Raw genomic sequence first — 17,437 nt, forward strand, 5'->3', positions numbered from 1 at the left:
TGTAACTGCTCATGCTTTCTGCCCGTAACAAGATCAGTGATGGAAGCAGCATGCTTTGCTGCTGCTATCCTAATGTGACGCTATGCATCTCAGCGATCAATGCAGGTGGAACCTTTCTCTGGAATGCTATAAAGTTTTGCCAGGACTTAACTGTCCATTCTGGCCAAGATTTCCCACCAAGATGTGACATGATTACGGTTTTATTCTTCTACTGGAGGAGGAGGAGGAGGAGGAGGAGGAGGAGGAGGAGGAGGAGGAGGAGAGGGAGAGGGAGAGGGAGAGGGAGAGGGAGAGGGAGAGGGAGAGGGAGAGGGAGAGGGAGGAGAAGAAGAAGAAGAAGAAGAAGAAGAAGAAGAAGAAGAAGAAGAAGAAGAAGAAGAAGAAGAAGAAGAAGAAGAAGAAGAAGAAGAAGAAGAAGAAGAAGAAGAAGAAGAAGAAGAAGAAGGGCCCTTTCCTGTACCTGTGTTTCTATTTCACCTATCCTGAAGTTGTGCGTCTGTTTCAGTATGAGGGGACACAATAGTTAAGAACAAATGATGGTTGAAGCACGATAGATATTCCCCACCTCATAGTGACATTTCCCTTTCAAAAATAACAACAACCAACTTTCTGAAATCACTCTTTGTCGAATCCAGGGAAGCAGATCCTGGCTGAATCCAGAAGCCGCGCATCCCTTTTTACACATTTTATAACACTGTAAGAGAACACAGACAAAACATCTACGATTTTTACAGCCATGAGTGGCCTACTGGGTTATCCACATCCTGCAGCTCAACTAGAAGACACGGCTGCTCCCATTCTACCCCAACAGCAACATCTGCTTGGCACTAGCTGCCTTTCGGTCCTTCCCCCTTGGGTGTAAGAGGGGGAAAGACCTGCAGGACGAAAGGGGAGAAAAACAGAACAACAAAACAGGAACTGCAGCACAAAGCCACTTTCTCACAAGCCAATGCAGAAATCAGAGAAGTGCTTCCCTCTTGCCCTTTGCATTTACTGACAGCGACCTTTGGTTGGGAAGAAGATCAAGGGGTAAGAAGAAAAAAGTCCCCCCTTTTTGTGTGTGTTCCTATTAAGAAGTAGCATTAACTCTTCTGTCAATTTCGATGATCTTTAGTGTTTCATTTGCATCCAGCTCTGAGTTGACTCTATAAGCAAAGGAGTCAGGTTACAAAAGATAGCAGTATAGGCAAAACACAAACAAGTCACAAAGACGATTTTTAATTGTTATTACTAACCACCCCAATTGACACAGCTCCAGCATACAGTACCAAGGGCCCAGGCAGCATTCTTTCCAGCTTTGCTACCTGATTCTCTTTCAACTGGAGAGGGCAGCATTCGAACCCAGGACCTTCTAAATGCAAAGCATGCACTCCACATGGGGTCGCAAAGTTCTGTCAATAAGGCATCAATTCTGTATCCAGTTATCTTAAAGTAAGTCCCATTGAACCCAGAAACAGTGCAATCCTATGGCTATTAAGTCCCACTGAACACAATAGGATTTACTTCTGAGTAGATAGACGTAAGATTGCACAGCTACTGGGTTAGATCCACCTTCTAAAACCTGGTGTCCTTCAAGTTGTGTTGCACTTCATTCTGGCTGAGAATGATGGGAGCTGTAGTCCAACCCACTGGGAGAGCACCAGGTTGGGAACAGCTGGGTTACATGCACTGATCTAAAACAATTTTTTTTAATTAGCTAAAATAGTGCCTTCGATGACTCAGGCAGCACATTATTTTTTAATGCATTATTATTTTTAATACGTTCTTATAAAAACTGCAGATTTAACCTTCCCAGCTATATGCAAGAGAAGGGAGTGCCTCTTCTAACAAGATGGCTGCTTTAACATTGTGGAAATACCATCTAAAACAAAGAAATATGTTCCCCAGACACGATTGTGTTTCCTCATGTGCATATGTATGCAGCTTTAGCTGACTGATTAAAATTCACATGATTTAATTGACCAACGAGGATGAAATCAAAGGGCATAGGAATCCCAGGAGCCCATTCCGCTTTCCCTTCCCCCTGCAAAGCACCCTCGCTAGACAGGGCTTAAAAGCCCATCTAGCAAAAATGCAGGAGATCAGAGGACAGGGAGGTGAAGATCACCTCCACTACCACCCTGCTGACTAACGAGGGTGCAATCATATTGATTGTACCCAGCAGGACATAGGAATTTCAGAAGCCTCTGAGTTTGGAGGCTTCTGGGATTCCTATGCCCTGCCAGGCTTCAGCCGGCAGGGCAGGAGGAGCGGTGGAGGTGATCTTTGCCTCCCTGCCCTCCATCCGAAGAGTTTGGCTAGACAGGCTTTTCAGCCCCATCTAGCGAGGGCGCTTTGGAGGGGGAGGAAAAGCATCTGGAGGAGGCTCAAGGTATCTCGTATCCTGGCCTCTCCGGTCCCCTCCCACTCCCTGCCCACTGGAACGCCCCCTTCCCTCCTCTTCTAAGGTCACTTTTCTGACCTCAGAGGGCAGCCACTGTGGTTCTTTCTACACTGGCTGTGAGGGTCAGGAAATGGGGGGGGATCGGACCTCCGACTCCCCTCTCTGAAGTCGGAGTCCTGTCTCTGACATCGGAAGGGATTTTCTGAGCAATCCTGAGAGCATCCCAGGGACCATAGGATTGTTCTCCGAGCTTCAAATAACTACAGCTCCTCTAGAAGACAAAAAGCCAGTTCCTTCCCCCAGCGGTGGCTGGGAGGAGGTAGCTTCCAAGCACACTGGCCTTGGAGTCATTCTTGGGGAGGATAATACCCCAGCCGCTGCTCACCCATCCTACCATACCGGCTTCATGCTATTCACATTCACTATAGCACTGGCTGTTTTCCCTGGAGCAAATGAGCCAAATCCCATTCATAGAATCATAGAATAGTAGAGTCGGAAGGGGCCTAAAAGGCCATCAAGTCCAACCCCCTGCTCAATGCAGGAATCCACTCTAAAGCATCCCTGGCAGAAGGCTGTCCAGCTGCCTCTTCAATGCCTCTAGTGTGGAAGAGCCCACAACCTCCCTAGGTAACTGGTTCCATTGTCATACTGCTCTAACAGTCAGGAAGTTTTTCCTGATGTCCAGCCGGAATCTGGCTCCTGTAACTTTAGCCCATTATTCTGTGTCCTGCACTCTGAGATGATCGAGACGAGATCCTGGCTCTCCTCTGTGTGTCAACCTTTCAAGTATTTGAGTGCTATCATGTCTCCCCTCAAGTCTTCTCTTCTCCAGGCTAAACATGCCCAGTTCTTTCAGTCTCTCTTCATAGGGCTTTGTTTCCAGACCCCTGATTATCCTGGTCGCCCTCCTCTGAACACGCTCCAGCTTGTCTGCGTCCTTCTTGAAGTGCCCAGAACTAGACGCAATACTCAAGATGAGGCCTAACCAGGGCCAAATAGAGAGGAACCAGTACCTCACGCGATTTGGAAGCTATACTTCTATTAATGCCACCCACACCTCTCATCCAGTCTAGGAACTGATAGCAGACCAACGAACCACATGCTTGCTTTCCCCTCCTGCATCACTCGCTCACCTATGCTGCTGCAGCCCCACCAGCACCGACTTCTCTAGCCTCGTTTCGTTGCCTATCGTGATCTCCATGACTTGGTCGTGCTGTGACCTGGACACAGATTCCAAAGACAGGGCTGAGAGTTTGGAGGCCTCCAGGTGCCTGTCTCGGCCGTTGCTGCGATCCAAGAAGGGCTGTTCCTCCAGCGGATGCGGCCCCTCGTAAGTCAGCAGGCTCCTTGACCGCACTGCGCAGAAAGAAAGAAGGAGGAAGGTGGGAAAAAATACAAGCCGAGGTGTAAGGGATGGCGCATCAGGGGCATTCACTGTTTCCCGTTGTTGATCATCATACAACGCTTTTAGTGTAGTTACTGGGGAACATGGGCGGGAGGGTGGTGCTGCACTCATGTCCTGCTTATGGGTTCCTGGTCGACAACCGGTAGGCCGCTGTGTGAAGAGAATGCTGGACTAGATGGATCCTTGGTGTGATCCAACATGGCTCTTCTTATGATCTTAGTGCAGCAGAAGAGATCCTGCTGGAGCTTGCGGATTCCAACGTACGAACTTACAAATCTGCCTTAAACTGAATTAGACCAATGGTCCATCTAGACCAGCCTTCCCCAACCTGATGCCTTCCAGATGTGTCAGAAAACACAGGAATTGTTGTCCAACTCATCTGGAGGGTGCCAGGTTGGGCGTGGCGGGGCCAGCCCCATACTATCTATACCTAACTGACTGCGAGTGTCCAAGTTGTTGGGCAGAGGTGTTTCGCAGCCCTCCTACCCAAGTTGCTTTTGAACTGGAGACCCCACGCACCAAATCTGGGACATTCTGCAATCAGAGCATTTGCTCTGCCACTCGCCACCGTATGGCCCTGAACGTTACATTAGTAGGGCGTCCGTTACATGGCCTGTTTATATTATCCAGGGGTGGGGGGCTTTCTGCCTTTCCCAGTCCTGAGAACCATTTAACTGGATATCCCAAGGGCTGAACCTGGGACGCTGCGGGTGCAAAACGTTTGCTCTATTGCTCAGCCACAGATCTTTCTAGAGGTTGTTCAGAATGGAGCTCTTCAAGCCTCAGAAGGGAACTCGTCAACCTGATCCTAAAAGTGGCTCAGAGCTTTCCTCCCACCCCACCCTCCACGCACACGCATAGCTGCCTCTGCCACAGGTGTCCAATTCCAAAGCTCCTGACCCCAAAGCCACCACAAATAGGTCAATAGTGGGGTTCAACAAATGGCAGTAGCTGGCACCCTGGTCTAGGCAAACACCACCCCTAGAGGGCCTGACTGAGCTAATTTCTGATTATGCAACACTTCTTTCTTGCACCAACCCCGTGGAAGCAGGGAGCAGAACTCACTCGCATTTACTGGCCGCCCCACAACCAGATCATGTCCCATGATCCTCTTAAGCCAGTTCCAAAGGACACCTAGCTTCCGAGACAAACGGTTTCCTCTTTTCCTGTAAGATGCCAGCTTTTCCCAACCACAGATGTTGTTGGGCTGGACCACAACTCCCACCATCCTTAAACCTTGTCTGCGCCAGCTGGGGATGATTGGAGTTGTAGTGCCACAACATCTAGGGACCCAAGGTCAGAAGAGGCTGCTGTAGGAACTGAATAACCGCAGAAGCTTGGGTGCTTCTCACTCACCTATAGAGGCTGTGTATGACTCTGGCGTGGAATGCTGGGCCGGCAGCGCTGCCTTTGTGATGGAGGAGTTAGGCCCGTAACTCTGCGGGAAGCTGCCAAAAATAATTGCGAAGCACAATACTACCACCTGGCGGGGGGGGGGGGGGGAGAGGGAGAGAAAAGAAAACCATACACACAATTATGCCAGATAAAGTAAAACAAAGTCTCATTGTTTGAACTTAAAATACAGGGGAGCTGAGGTCAAAATCCAGAAAATCATCCTTGGTTCAGAGGGGCTTCCTTCCACCTGCCCCGAATTGCATCCATCGTTTGAAGGGATGTTTGTAACCAGAAACACAGCTGCAACAAAGCCCCTGCTGAACAAGGAACACACCGGCATTAGTATGGCAACCCTGGAGGCTCTGCAGGCCCTTCTGCTCAGACGAGCCGCTCACTCGCAAAACTCGGAAGGTAAGAAATCCATCTCGGCTAGACTAGCCTGTGACGTGAATTTCAATGCCGTTTCATAACATCACAGTGGGCGCTTCCCGTGCGGCTTGAGCTGATGGACAACCAGGTGCTTAAAAAGCAACCGAACGGGGCATATTGGAAGCACGAAAGCTCCTGCAGGGAGGGGAGAAGGGTGCTCCGATGGGCAGATACAGGGACAACCATTTTAAAAGCATTTTCTTCTGTTGGATGAATGCAGCAAGAAGGAAACTGAAGCCCATTCAGATTTCGTCGAATATAGAAAGCCAACTCACAAGCAGATGGTACCGATCCTCCAGGGACAAAAGCACTACAGAATGCAACTGATGCGGTTTTGTGTTTGAATGCTCCCCGCCCAAGAAAAGCTAGCATATCAAGAAGAAGGCTTTTCTGGCTAGCAAGTTTTTTAAAAAAAAAAAAAAAAAAAAAGCTTTTTCTGCAGAGAAGAACTGAGTATTGTAGAGAAGAAGTGAAATTCAATTGACCATTCATTAATTTAAAACACACACGCGTGCGCACGCACGCATACACACACGCATGTAATTCTGGGATGAGAAAATGCATACAGGAAATTCTAGATGATTATTGCAGGACAGCAAGGGGCAAAAGAAAGAGGAGGAGCAGGGAGAGAGAAATGAAATGAATGTAATAATTTTCTTCACCAAGGCTGGTCCCTGCATCTTTTCTACCCCAGGGAAGCAAATTCTACCAGGCCATCATGACAAAAATTGCATTCGATGTCAGAGGAGCAGTGGGGTTCAGTCAGAACCAGTCAGAATTCTGAATGAGCTGTCCAAGTGGCTTTAGAGCCTTGGATAGCTCCTTTAGAGTTCTGACTGAAACCCAGAGTGGATTCATTGCCCCACTGACATCGGCGTCACCAGCCTCTTCTAGGCACCCAGGCAGGATATATTGTGGTCTCCTGGCATCCATATCACTATCGTCATTACTTGTCCCATGTCCTCCACATAGAATGAACTGAATGGTAGCTCAAACAGTCATTTTCTCCACCAAATTCTAGCCCGGCACTCATCCTTAGCATGCATTTGACCACAGGACCAAACTCAATGTGCCACCATTATGCAGTTAGCAATTCTGGGAATAAAATGGGTTTTTTAAAGTAAAAAGCACAATTGGAGACTCATGATCCTAGTGGTGGCAGCTGTGACCTCACCAAGGTTCCAATCCAGATTTCCACCCCACCTACTATTTACTTTTTTTAAAAAAAACAAAAATACACCCAGCCACACACTGGTGTGGATGATGTCCTTTCCCATCTGGCCCACAATCAAACAGAGAAACCGCAAGATGATGCATTCTAGGGTCATTGTAGCTGCCACATCATGACAGCTATAGCCACGTGGCTAAACCCCAAACTGGGCTGTGTGGGTCCCAAAGAGAAAGCCATCGATTGAAGAGACTCACCATGAGACAGGTCCCTGTTTGCGTGCTGGCTGCTTTACATGAGCGTGACACTTTGCCTGCCACTATGGCTTGAAGCCTCTGAAGTTGCTGCAGGAGCGTTCTGGAAGGTAAAGAGCAGCAGGAATCAGTATGTATCGGAGAATTTAAGAACTGTCCAGCGTTCTGTTCCCATGGTGGCCAACCAGATGCCTGTCATGAAGACGTCTGCTGTGTTACCTTCAAAGCTTCATTCAAGAAATAAGCATCTCTTCACACCTGAAGGGGAGTGTGAATGCTAGGAGCTATCTTCTAAGGTTAATTTGGCTAACAAAGCTAGGCGGTGGCATTCAACTAAAGGATTTTAGCTCAGGGAAGGTCTTTCGGGAGGAGCTTCTCGTGAGCAACGAACCTAAAAGACCACCTCCCACCTCCTCTCAACTCCGCCCGATTGACCTTGAGGCGGACTCTGGGATCTGTCAACTTTGATGCCCCCCCCCCCTCAGACAGAGACTGAGTCTCTGAGTTGTCTGCATTCTCAGTGATACATTCGTGGGAAGATTAATCTTTGACTCCTGAAGAGTCAAAGATTAATTTTCCCTGCTACTTGTGTTGGCTGGTTCTTGTGTTGGCTGCTAAATTCCTGGTTTTTCTTCTTCTGATTCTGAGTCTGATTAATACACACATACACACACACACCCGAAACCCCTTCCCACACACAAGGTAGAACAAGCTTGATCCTGACAATGCCTTTGGGAAGCCCATAAGCAGTACATGAGCACAAGTTTCTCCCAACTAATGGCATACAGAGACACAAAACCTCTGATACTAGAGGTAATGAATAGCCATCATGACTACTAGCCATGGGTTACCTTATCCTCCTTGAATTTGTCCAATCCCTTTTTTTAATGATTTTAGACAACAACAACAAAAAACATAATACATAACTTGATTATCCTTATAACATTTCTAATTGATATTTTTACATCATCACATAACATAAAGTGCACCCCCCACCCCACCCCAGGATCTATTCCTGTTTCCAAAATCTCATTGTCCAATCCCTTTTTAAAGCCATCCAGGTTGGTGGTTATCACTATATCTTATGAGAGCAAAGTTTAATGATTCACCACGTAAAGAAGTTCCCTATCACTCCTCAATTCCTATTCTCCGTCCTTATGCTCTGTCGGGCTTATAGGATATTTTAAGACGTTAATTCATTGGGCCTGTCAGCAACACACACACACACACAATTATTTCATTTCCTTCTCAGATGCCGGAAGGGCTGGAATTGTATAGAACAGAGACAGTCAATTGTTGACTCATGAGCTGGATACAGTCTCAGTACAGTTTATTCGGCATCTAGAGGGCCTACCGTTTCGTTCACAAGGAAAAGAAACACATTTTCAAGTTGCAAGAAATACAAATAGTCCACACCTTAAAGTTTTGCTTTACATGCAGGATGCTACATTTTAATTCAAACCTCATACATAGAACCGTTACGCTTTCCTGACAAATGATTAAGATAAAACTAAAAAAAGGGAACTACTAATACCTTTTTTTTTTAATGAGAAAATATTTAAATCCAGTTGTAGGACATTCACCCTCAGAAGTGTCTTTATAACTGAATGTATATCGGCTTGTCTTTTGATGGTTTTTTTTTTTTAAAGTTGCTCTAATTACGGCCTAAATGATTTCAAGGACTCTAGAAGTTCAGGCTTAAATTAGTAGCAAAAATGTTCCCAGCAGAGTTCTAGGTAGATCAGCAGCACCTTCTTTTAAAATTATTAAGTAACATTGCACTCAAGAGACTATAGATAAAAGCCAATTGGGGTATGTGTGTTTAAGTGTTGTTTTTTTTAATGTAGGCACTCTGTTTTTACTTCTTAACCTTTACAAGACCAGGCAATTCATTCTTACTAAACAAGCCTTGAAAAAGTGCAGAAAGGGACAATTAAACGGATCAAGGCACTGGAGCATCTCCCCAATGAGGGAAGGTTACAACAGCTGGGACTGTTTAGCTTGGAAAAAAGGAGGGTAAGGGGAGACATGATGGAGTTATACAAAATTATGTGTGGTGTGGAGAATGTAGATAGAAAGACACTTTTCTCCCTCTTTCATAATACTAGAACCCAGGGTCATCCCATGAACCTGATTGGTGAGAGATTCAGGACAGATAAAAGGAAGGACTTCTTCACACAGTGCATAGTTAAACTGTGGAATTCGCTACCACAAGATGAAGTGATGGCCTCCAATTTGGACAGCTTTAAAAGGGGGTTGGATAAATTCCTGGAGAAGACTATCAAAGGCTACTAGTCCTGATGGCTATGTGCTACCTCCAGTAGGAGAGGCAGTAAGCCTGTGTACACCAATTACTATGGAACATGCGTCAGAAGGTGCTGTTGCACTCGTCTTGTTTGTGGTTCCTTGGTCGACAGCTGGTTGGCCACTTTGTGAACTAGATGGACCCTTGATCTTATGCAGCATGGCTGTTCTTAAAGTGACTTGAGATATTTCGTAGTCAGAGACTAAGAATACTTCACAAGCAAATGCATGTAATAGGGCTCAGACTCCAGGTCTTGCCCAGAACCCTGTGAGACTCATGATTTGATCAGAACAAGGAAAACAAAGTATTCTGGTTTGATGCATAACAGGTGAACCAGGAGCGACAACCCAAAGGCCTAAGGCTTACTGCCTTTGAGGACACCTCCATAAATGGCTTATTAAGAACCTACTCCACAACTAACACTTTTTAACTCCAGCTAATGGTTTAGCACCAGCAACCATTCCACTGTAGGGGGCCATAGCTCAGTGGTTATGGCATCTGTTTTGCATGCAGAAGGTCTCAGGTTCGATCCCTGGCATTTCCAGGTAGGGATAGGAAAGAATCCTGTCTGAAACCCTGGAGAGCTGCTGCCAGTCAGAGTCAACAATAGTGGGCTAGATGTATCCATAGTCTGACTCAGTATAAGGCAGCTTCCTATGTTATTTCCACTGAGTTACATGATTAGAAATACAGGACCATCGGTTCAGTGGTCAAGCACATGGGCACAAGCAGAAAGTCCTGGCATCTCTAGGTTAAAAAAATGATCAGGTAGCTACTACTGATTGGAATAGACATTGTTGAGCCAAACAGATAAGGAACCTGACCTGCTGTAAGGCAGCTTCCTGTGTTCCTAAAATACTCATGGACTACCGTCAAATCAGTAATAAACAACTGAAATGACAACTCATGTGGCTGATTGAGGCTACCCTTCATTTCAGGGGGGGAAAGTTCCTTGAAACTTTTAATGTTTCATTTGGGCATAAAAGATGTGGGAGGAGATAACTCAAGGTCAAAAGCCTTGCTCTTCCAAGAGAGAAGACTCCCTCTGGTTTATTAATAACATCTCATTTTGGCAAGTGTCTACTGAAAATGAAAAGGGTAGGTTGAGTGAGAAACCATTAGAGAGACAGAGAGAGAGGAGTGGATGACATACTAAGAGGCCCTGGCTATACATCTTACTGAAGGTCACAAAGGCTTTGGTGAAGCAAATATGTTTATAGCTTAAGGGGGAAGGGAAAAGTAAAGAGTATAAGACAGAAATCCCGATGCAATGTGGCTAAATAAATCACATCTTTACAATCTTGGTCCGACACACTTGGTGGGTGCAATTCAATTAAGGAATCACCTCCTCCAAGGTGTCGTGTGTGTGTGCACGTGTGCGTGTGCATGAACACGTGCCTTTGTGCATCCCTTGCCAGTGGAGGCGCAGTCATTTCACAGTTTTGCAGTGTGAAGGAAAGCCTCCTGCGTTCTGTTTAACTTTTTTCCCCTTAGCTCCACGGGTGTGCTTGGTGAAGTGCAAAGCATGGAATTTAGACAGTCCTGCTCAAGAGACTTACAAGTGATGTTCAACAAACAAGACAAATGTGAGCTGCTGGACAGAATGCCTGACTTCAACTGGGAGACCTGGGCTCGGATTTCTTTCCTGGCCTGAAACTCACTGGGTGGCCTTGGTACTCTTAGTCTATCCTACCTAACAGTGGGTTTTTTTTTTTGCGTGGTTTAAATGGGATAGTTCCATCCACGAATACGTCCATTCCTTCAAGGAGCAAGAGACCATAGAACCATAGATTCCTTGACTTGGAAGGGACCTCAATGGTCATCTAGTCCAGACCTTCAACAGTGAGATTGATCCAGGTGGGTTATGGCAAAGCTGTTGCTGCCATGTCGGGCAATTGTGAAATTGTAAAAGTGGGTCCCATGTTGCAGGTTGGGAGTCTGAGGTGGGTCTCAGGTTGAAAACTGCTGATCTAGTCCAACTGCTGCTGATGCGGGAAATCCACTAAGGTAACCCCAACAGGTGACCACCTAGATACTGCTGGAAAACCTCTAAAGAGAAACCCACCACTTTCTGAGCCAGTCTGTTCCACAGTTGAACAGTTCATACCATCAGGACGATTAAGGGAGAAATTCCTGACAGTAAGAACTATTTGTCAGTGAAACAGACTGCTTCAGAAAGTGGTGGTTTCCCTTTCACTGGGCCTTTTACAAGCAAAGACTGGATGACCATCCATCAGGGTTGCTGTAGCTATGATTTTCCTGTATCAGCATGGAGCTGGGCTATATGACCTTTGGTGTACCTTACAACTCTAGGATTCTATGGTATTGCAAAAGAACGGAAAGAAATCATGTATGTATTATGTATTATTGCATTTACATCCCGCCTTTTTTCCTCCAAGGAACCCAAGGCGGTGTACATAATCCTCCTCCTCTCCATTTTATCCACACAACAACAACCCTGTGAGTTGGGTTGGGCTGAGTGTCTGGGACTAGCTCAAAGTCACCCAGTGGGTTTCCATGGCCGAGTGGGGACTAGAACCAGGATGATCAGGGGTCTGGAAACAAAGCCCTATGAAGAGAGACTGAAACAACAGGGCATGTTTAGCCTGGAGAAGAGAAAATTGAGGCGAGACATGATAGCACTCTTCAAATACTTAAAAAGTTGTCATGCAGAGGAGGGCCAGGATCTCTTCTTGATCATCCCAGAGTGCAGGACACAGAATAACGGGCTGAAGTTACGGGAAGTCAGATTCTGGCTGGACATCAGGAAAAACTTGCTGACTGTTATAGCAGTACGACAATGGAACCAGTTACCCTAGGGAGGTCATGGGCTCTCCCACACTAGAGGCATTCAAGAGGCAGCTGGACAGCCATCTGTCAGGTATGTTTTACAGTGGATTCCTGCATTGATCAGGGGGTTGGACTCGATGGCCTTATAGGCCCCTTCCAACTCTACTATTCTATGATTCTATGATCTCCTGACTCCCAGTCCCACACTTTAGCCACTACACCACACTGGCTCATCAACATCATCATCATCATCATCATCATCATCATCATCATCAACAACAACAAAGGACTGACAAATGAGTACTAGGAATGGGGCGGCAAGTGTCAGGTAAGAAGGCCAGCCCTACCATTAGGCAGAGTAATGGTAGGTTGCCTAGGCAACAGATGCTGGGAGAGGGCAGCAAGATGTTGGATGACAGGGCTGTGTGCCATGTATCCCGCTCCGTATCCCCTAGCAATTCTGCTGCCTCCAGGTGCAGTGAAGGATGCTTTCCCATCACCTGGGTTGAAGATGGATTCAACTGCCACTTCATCCTGTCCTTTCCCTCCAGCAGTAAAATGTCTTGGGCCAGCCCTGGCATTTAGGGTTCAAAGGAAAGCCTTTGCAGGAGGCCAGGACAGCTGGCTGACATTACTTTCATTTTCTGCAAGTTCTAAGGAAAGACAGGTTAAGCCTGAGGTGTCGCCTGCATTCACAGCGTTTAAGCTCTCCTAAAAGAAGGTGTCGGTTTAGAGAAATAATTGATGTATACCCATCGCTTCCAATCCAGCATTCATGTTTGCCTTTAAATCAAAAATACACTTGATCATTCCCAGGACTAGCAGTCTTATGTCTCATTTAAAACATCTCATTAAAACTCACGACCATATCCATCCCAACTTAACTTGGAAGTAGAAAAGCCACATTTCCGGTGGGATTTTGTAATGGTTTTGCAAATGGGAAAATAAAACAGTGCACAAGTCCGTTCTTGCATTCCTTCACCTCTCTTTCAACCATTCCTTCCTTCCGCCTTCCCTTGCACAGACACACACTTACACTTCAGTGGCAGATTTCCTATTAAATTTACTAAGAACTCAGAAGATGACGTGGGCACAAAAACTGTCCAGCTATGGAGATGTCCAATTAAGTTGCAAAACCATCATCTTAAGAGGCAGTATCTTTAATTGGCCTGCTGGAAAACTGCAGATCAATTTAATTTTGCTGGCTGCCCCCACCTTAACAACTAATCCTGGTTGATTCCCCTCAATCATATTGCAGGTACTGTGCCTGAAGAATCTAAACATGCAGCAGCCCAGAAACAGTCCCTTCAAAAAGATGAGAGCTGACACACGTGGTAAGTCTTGTTCTCTTGACAAGGCTGTTCGCCTCCTATGTGAACCTTCCTGGAGCCTTTGCTCATCTGCTGAGACCCTGTTACATGTCCCACCACCTTGAGAGTTGTGGTTGGCAGGGACTCAAGACAGGGCCTTTTACGTAGCAGCACCCCAACTATGGAGCTCCTGCCCCAGGGAAGTTAGCTTGGCTTAGTGGCCCTTAGACAGCAGGTCAAAAACAATATTGTTTTGCAAGGCTTTCAGAGATGACTGCGGCTCCTTGGTTTTAGAGGCTCTTCTTGTTTTATTGCAATGTCTGCATTTTACCTGCTTCACTTCAGCTTTTGTGATTTTTGCATCTTATCCTTTTCATTGTAAATCCCCTCAAGCACTTATAAGTGGGGCAATTCAAATACATTCAATTAGACAAATAAAAGAACGTTGCTAGGCTACTTGCAAGCCAGAGACAAGTGTGTCAGCTCTGAGGGTATCAAATGCAGCCTCTGGGTTTAAGAGTCTCGTTCAGTAAGAAAATCCCTAAGCCAATTTCATCTTGAGCCAGAGAACTGGCTCTCCCCAGTTTGCCTCCAATTTATTTATTTAAAACATTTCTTGGCCGCCTTTCAGATGTTTCGCTTGTAGGCCAGGCCAAGCGCAAGCTTTTCTCCCACCTGAGGCAGGAGAGCACACACACAACTCTGCCATGCTTCCTTCTACTTACATGGTGTGTCTCTTCCCCCTCACACACACCTCCCACCTATAAAGCATTTTTGGCATTCCCCCCCCCTCCAAAAAACGTTTCCCATCTCCCACTGAACTCCCCATTGCTGCCACTGCTGATGTTGCTCCTGCTGCTCTCTAAAGAGCCATGTCAACCATCAAAAGCAGCCAGCACAGCTCTGCAAAGAGACAGCCAGCCAGCCAGCCAGCCCGCCCAAATGCCAGGCTCTGAGGAGTCCTCCCTCAACGCCAGGCATTACAGGAGGGGTGTCCCAGGAGATTCCCCACGGTGCAGGCAATCTCCAGGGACACCCCCTCCCACAAAGCCCATGTCTAAGGAAGGACCCCTCAAATCCAGGCATTTGGGCCTGGCTGAGCGGTGCCAGCGGCTTTCCTCGGCCGATGCAGCTCTTCATAGAGAGACTGCCTACCCCTGCCTTGCCCCATCACCCTCCCAATTGTCCTGAGAGGATCCTTAGGGTGGGCCAGAGGGCAGGCGGCTGCTTCAGAGGGTCCCGCTGGTTGCTCTCCTCTTGCGGCATTCAACCCACTTCATGGGAGGTGTCGGCACTGTACGTATTGTAAGGCGCCAGGAGACTCAAACTGAGAACTCTGGCAGCTGGGACTCAGCACCTTGTTCCGTTCACCGCATGAGCAGCTCCCAATCCTTGGCCGGTTTGCTGTGCTGCAGCGCCACCCGTGTAATGGCCAGAGAAGGAACTGCAACTCTTTAACCCAAACAAAGCATACGGCCTGAGAAACCCGTAAGGGCCTAACTGGCTCTGTATGACTGACATTCTAGGCTGGGATTCATAGAATCATACAATAGCAGAGTTGGATGGAGGCCTATAAAGCCATCGAGTCCAACCCTCTGCTCAATGCAGGATTCTACCTTAAAGCATCCTTGACAGACGGCTGTCCAGCTGCCTCTTGAACGCCTCTAGTGTGGGAGAGCCCATTACCTCCCTAGGTGAGGAACTCACTCTTGTGAGAAACTGCTGAACAGAGTCCTATTGCCTTGACTTCCCTCCTTGTCCACCTGCTTCCAAATGAGTCCAGCAGCCTCTGAACTCCTTGGGCCATGATAGTCGGCTGCATGCAGGGTACAGTCAGGTCCGGAAAATCAGGGCAAATTTTGTGTGTTGGGGGGAGGGAGTGGAGATTAAGATTTGTTTCCAGCAAACCATAGAGACCCCATGCACGAGTTCCCACAATCACCTGTGTGTGTGAGTGTGTGTGTGTGTGTGTGTGTGTGTGTGTGTGTGAGAGAGAGAGAGAGAGAGAGAGAAGCCCCAGGTGAACAGGTGGTGTCATAAACTTTATGACCTATGAGTCAAAAGACAAGTGTAACACCTCTTATGACCAACAAAGCAAATCTACTGCATAACTTGAAATACCTTGTATCATTTTGTGATATTGTGGGATATATGTTTGTATAAAAGTGTTAACATGTGTTTCATTTTTCAATTCTCCCAATGAAGTCTTCAGAATAAAGTTGGCCAGGATTTTTTTAACATCTTAAGTCTCATCTTTACCCACTAGGCCATGCTGTTTCCCAACGAATCCCAGAAGCTGCTACTTGCCACCCTAAAAACAACAACAACCACGCAGTTAGTTTTTTAACTAACTTGAGCTTTAGGGGAGATTTTCACTGGGAAAACAGCATGGCAAAAGAGAGTTTTAAAAAAGCAACCCTTCCCTATACCACTGATCTATATCACGCTCCATGCCCCTGGGTCACAGCTGTTATTTGGCAGGGGGAGACTGGGAACGATGCAGAAAAGGGCAACCAAGATGGTCAAAAGGCTGGAGAAACTCCCTTATGAGGAAAATTTACAACATGGGGTGGGGGTTAGTTTAAGAGAAAGGTGAGTAAAAGGGGGGGATGATAGAAGTATACAAAATTATGCATGGTGTAGAGAAAATGGGAAAATATTTTTCCCCTTCTCTCATAAAACTAGGTCCTGGGGGTCATCTGATGAAGCTACTGTAAATGTTGGGAGATCAGGACAGATAAAAGGAATTACCTCTTCTCACAGTAAAACTATGGAATTCACTGTGACAAGATGTAGTGATGGTTGCCACTTTAGACAGCTTTAAAATGGAACTAGACAATTCCATGGGGGAGAAGGCTATCAACGGCTACTGGTCCTGATGGCTAGATGCTACCTTCAAGATCAAAGGCAGCATGGCTCTGAATACGAGCTGCAGAGGGAACGATAGCAGGAAAGGGCTTCTGCTCTCATGTCCTGTGTGTGGGCAACCCAGGGGCCCTGCTGGCCACTGTAGTAAACAGGACACTGGGCTAGAAAGGACTTTGGTGTGATCCAGCAGGACTCTACATTCATCCTAAGCTATTCATGCATATCCATCACATCTAATTTGTCCTTGAGTAACCTTCATGTACTTACATTATCTAAGAATCAAAGCCAGGTGACACAAGCTTGAGAACATTATACAAGTCATCAGAAAGTCCCACGGGGTGTGTGGTTAAGCAACACTTCAGTTTTTGTTATACACAGTGACCTGATGCCCTACAGATATGTCACAGTGGAGGCAAGAGACAGACAGGAAATTGTGTCTTCTCTACTTAGATTTCCCTGGATGACTCGGAATTATCGGTTGCTCTAAAAATAAATAAATAAAGCACCCCCAATGCTGCGTGGCAATCCTTCTTTCATTTAGTTCACAAATGGCACTGTACCTGGCTGCTTCCTTTACGAACCATGTGCTGATCTCTCCTTTAAGAGTCAGAGAAAACCCCAGAGTCCAGTGGTGCTTCAGCAATTAGGAATGACAACCCAACTCTTCATGGGGTAAAGGATTAAAATGTATGCGGCAGGGCGCTATGACCTTAGGGAAAACTCTTATTACTTCTATCCTGAGTTACATTGCAGTTTAAATGTATGCCGTTCAGTTCCTTCCCAATAGTCCCTTTATGTACACCCATAGAACAGCCTTCCCCAAGCTGGTGCCCTCCAAATGCATCAGACTACAAACCCCATCATCCCCAGCCAGCATGGCCATTGTAGTCCAACGTATTTGGAGGGCACCAGCTTGGGAAAAAGTGATACAGAATGCCTGCCACACACTAGATTGGTGCGCACGTAACACTCCTGATTGTGCAACACGGATTTGTGGCTCTGCAATGTGTGAAAGAACCCAGACTGCTTTTAATAGCCTGCACAGCCCTCATTTACTTACACCATTCTTTGAGCAACTGGGGGGGGGGGAAGGTTTACATGTGTTTCCCTGCACATATGCTGTTAACTGG

General features: G+C 46.6%; 1 protein-coding gene across 1 annotated transcript in view; it reads right to left on the bottom strand.

Moving 5' to 3' along the window:
- Window positions 1-391: 391 nt before the first annotated feature.
- Window positions 392-17,437, bottom strand: part of CREB3L2 (cAMP responsive element binding protein 3 like 2) — a 92,708-nt gene continuing 75,662 nt past the window's right edge. The window contains exons 9-12 of the mRNA XM_063135065.1: window positions 7,038-7,137; window positions 5,145-5,271; window positions 3,517-3,739; window positions 392-1,145 (exon numbers count right to left, since the gene is read on the bottom strand). Coding sequence (XP_062991135.1) covers window positions 1,070-1,145; window positions 3,517-3,739; window positions 5,145-5,271; window positions 7,038-7,137 — 526 coding nt within the window. The 3' untranslated portion in view covers window positions 392-1,069. The remainder of the gene's footprint in view (window positions 1,146-3,516; window positions 3,740-5,144; window positions 5,272-7,037; window positions 7,138-17,437) is intronic.

This window comes from Elgaria multicarinata, chromosome 9, assembly GCF_023053635.1.
Source record: "Elgaria multicarinata webbii isolate HBS135686 ecotype San Diego chromosome 9, rElgMul1.1.pri, whole genome shotgun sequence".
Classification (NCBI taxonomy): domain Eukaryota; kingdom Metazoa; phylum Chordata; class Lepidosauria; order Squamata; family Anguidae; genus Elgaria; species Elgaria multicarinata.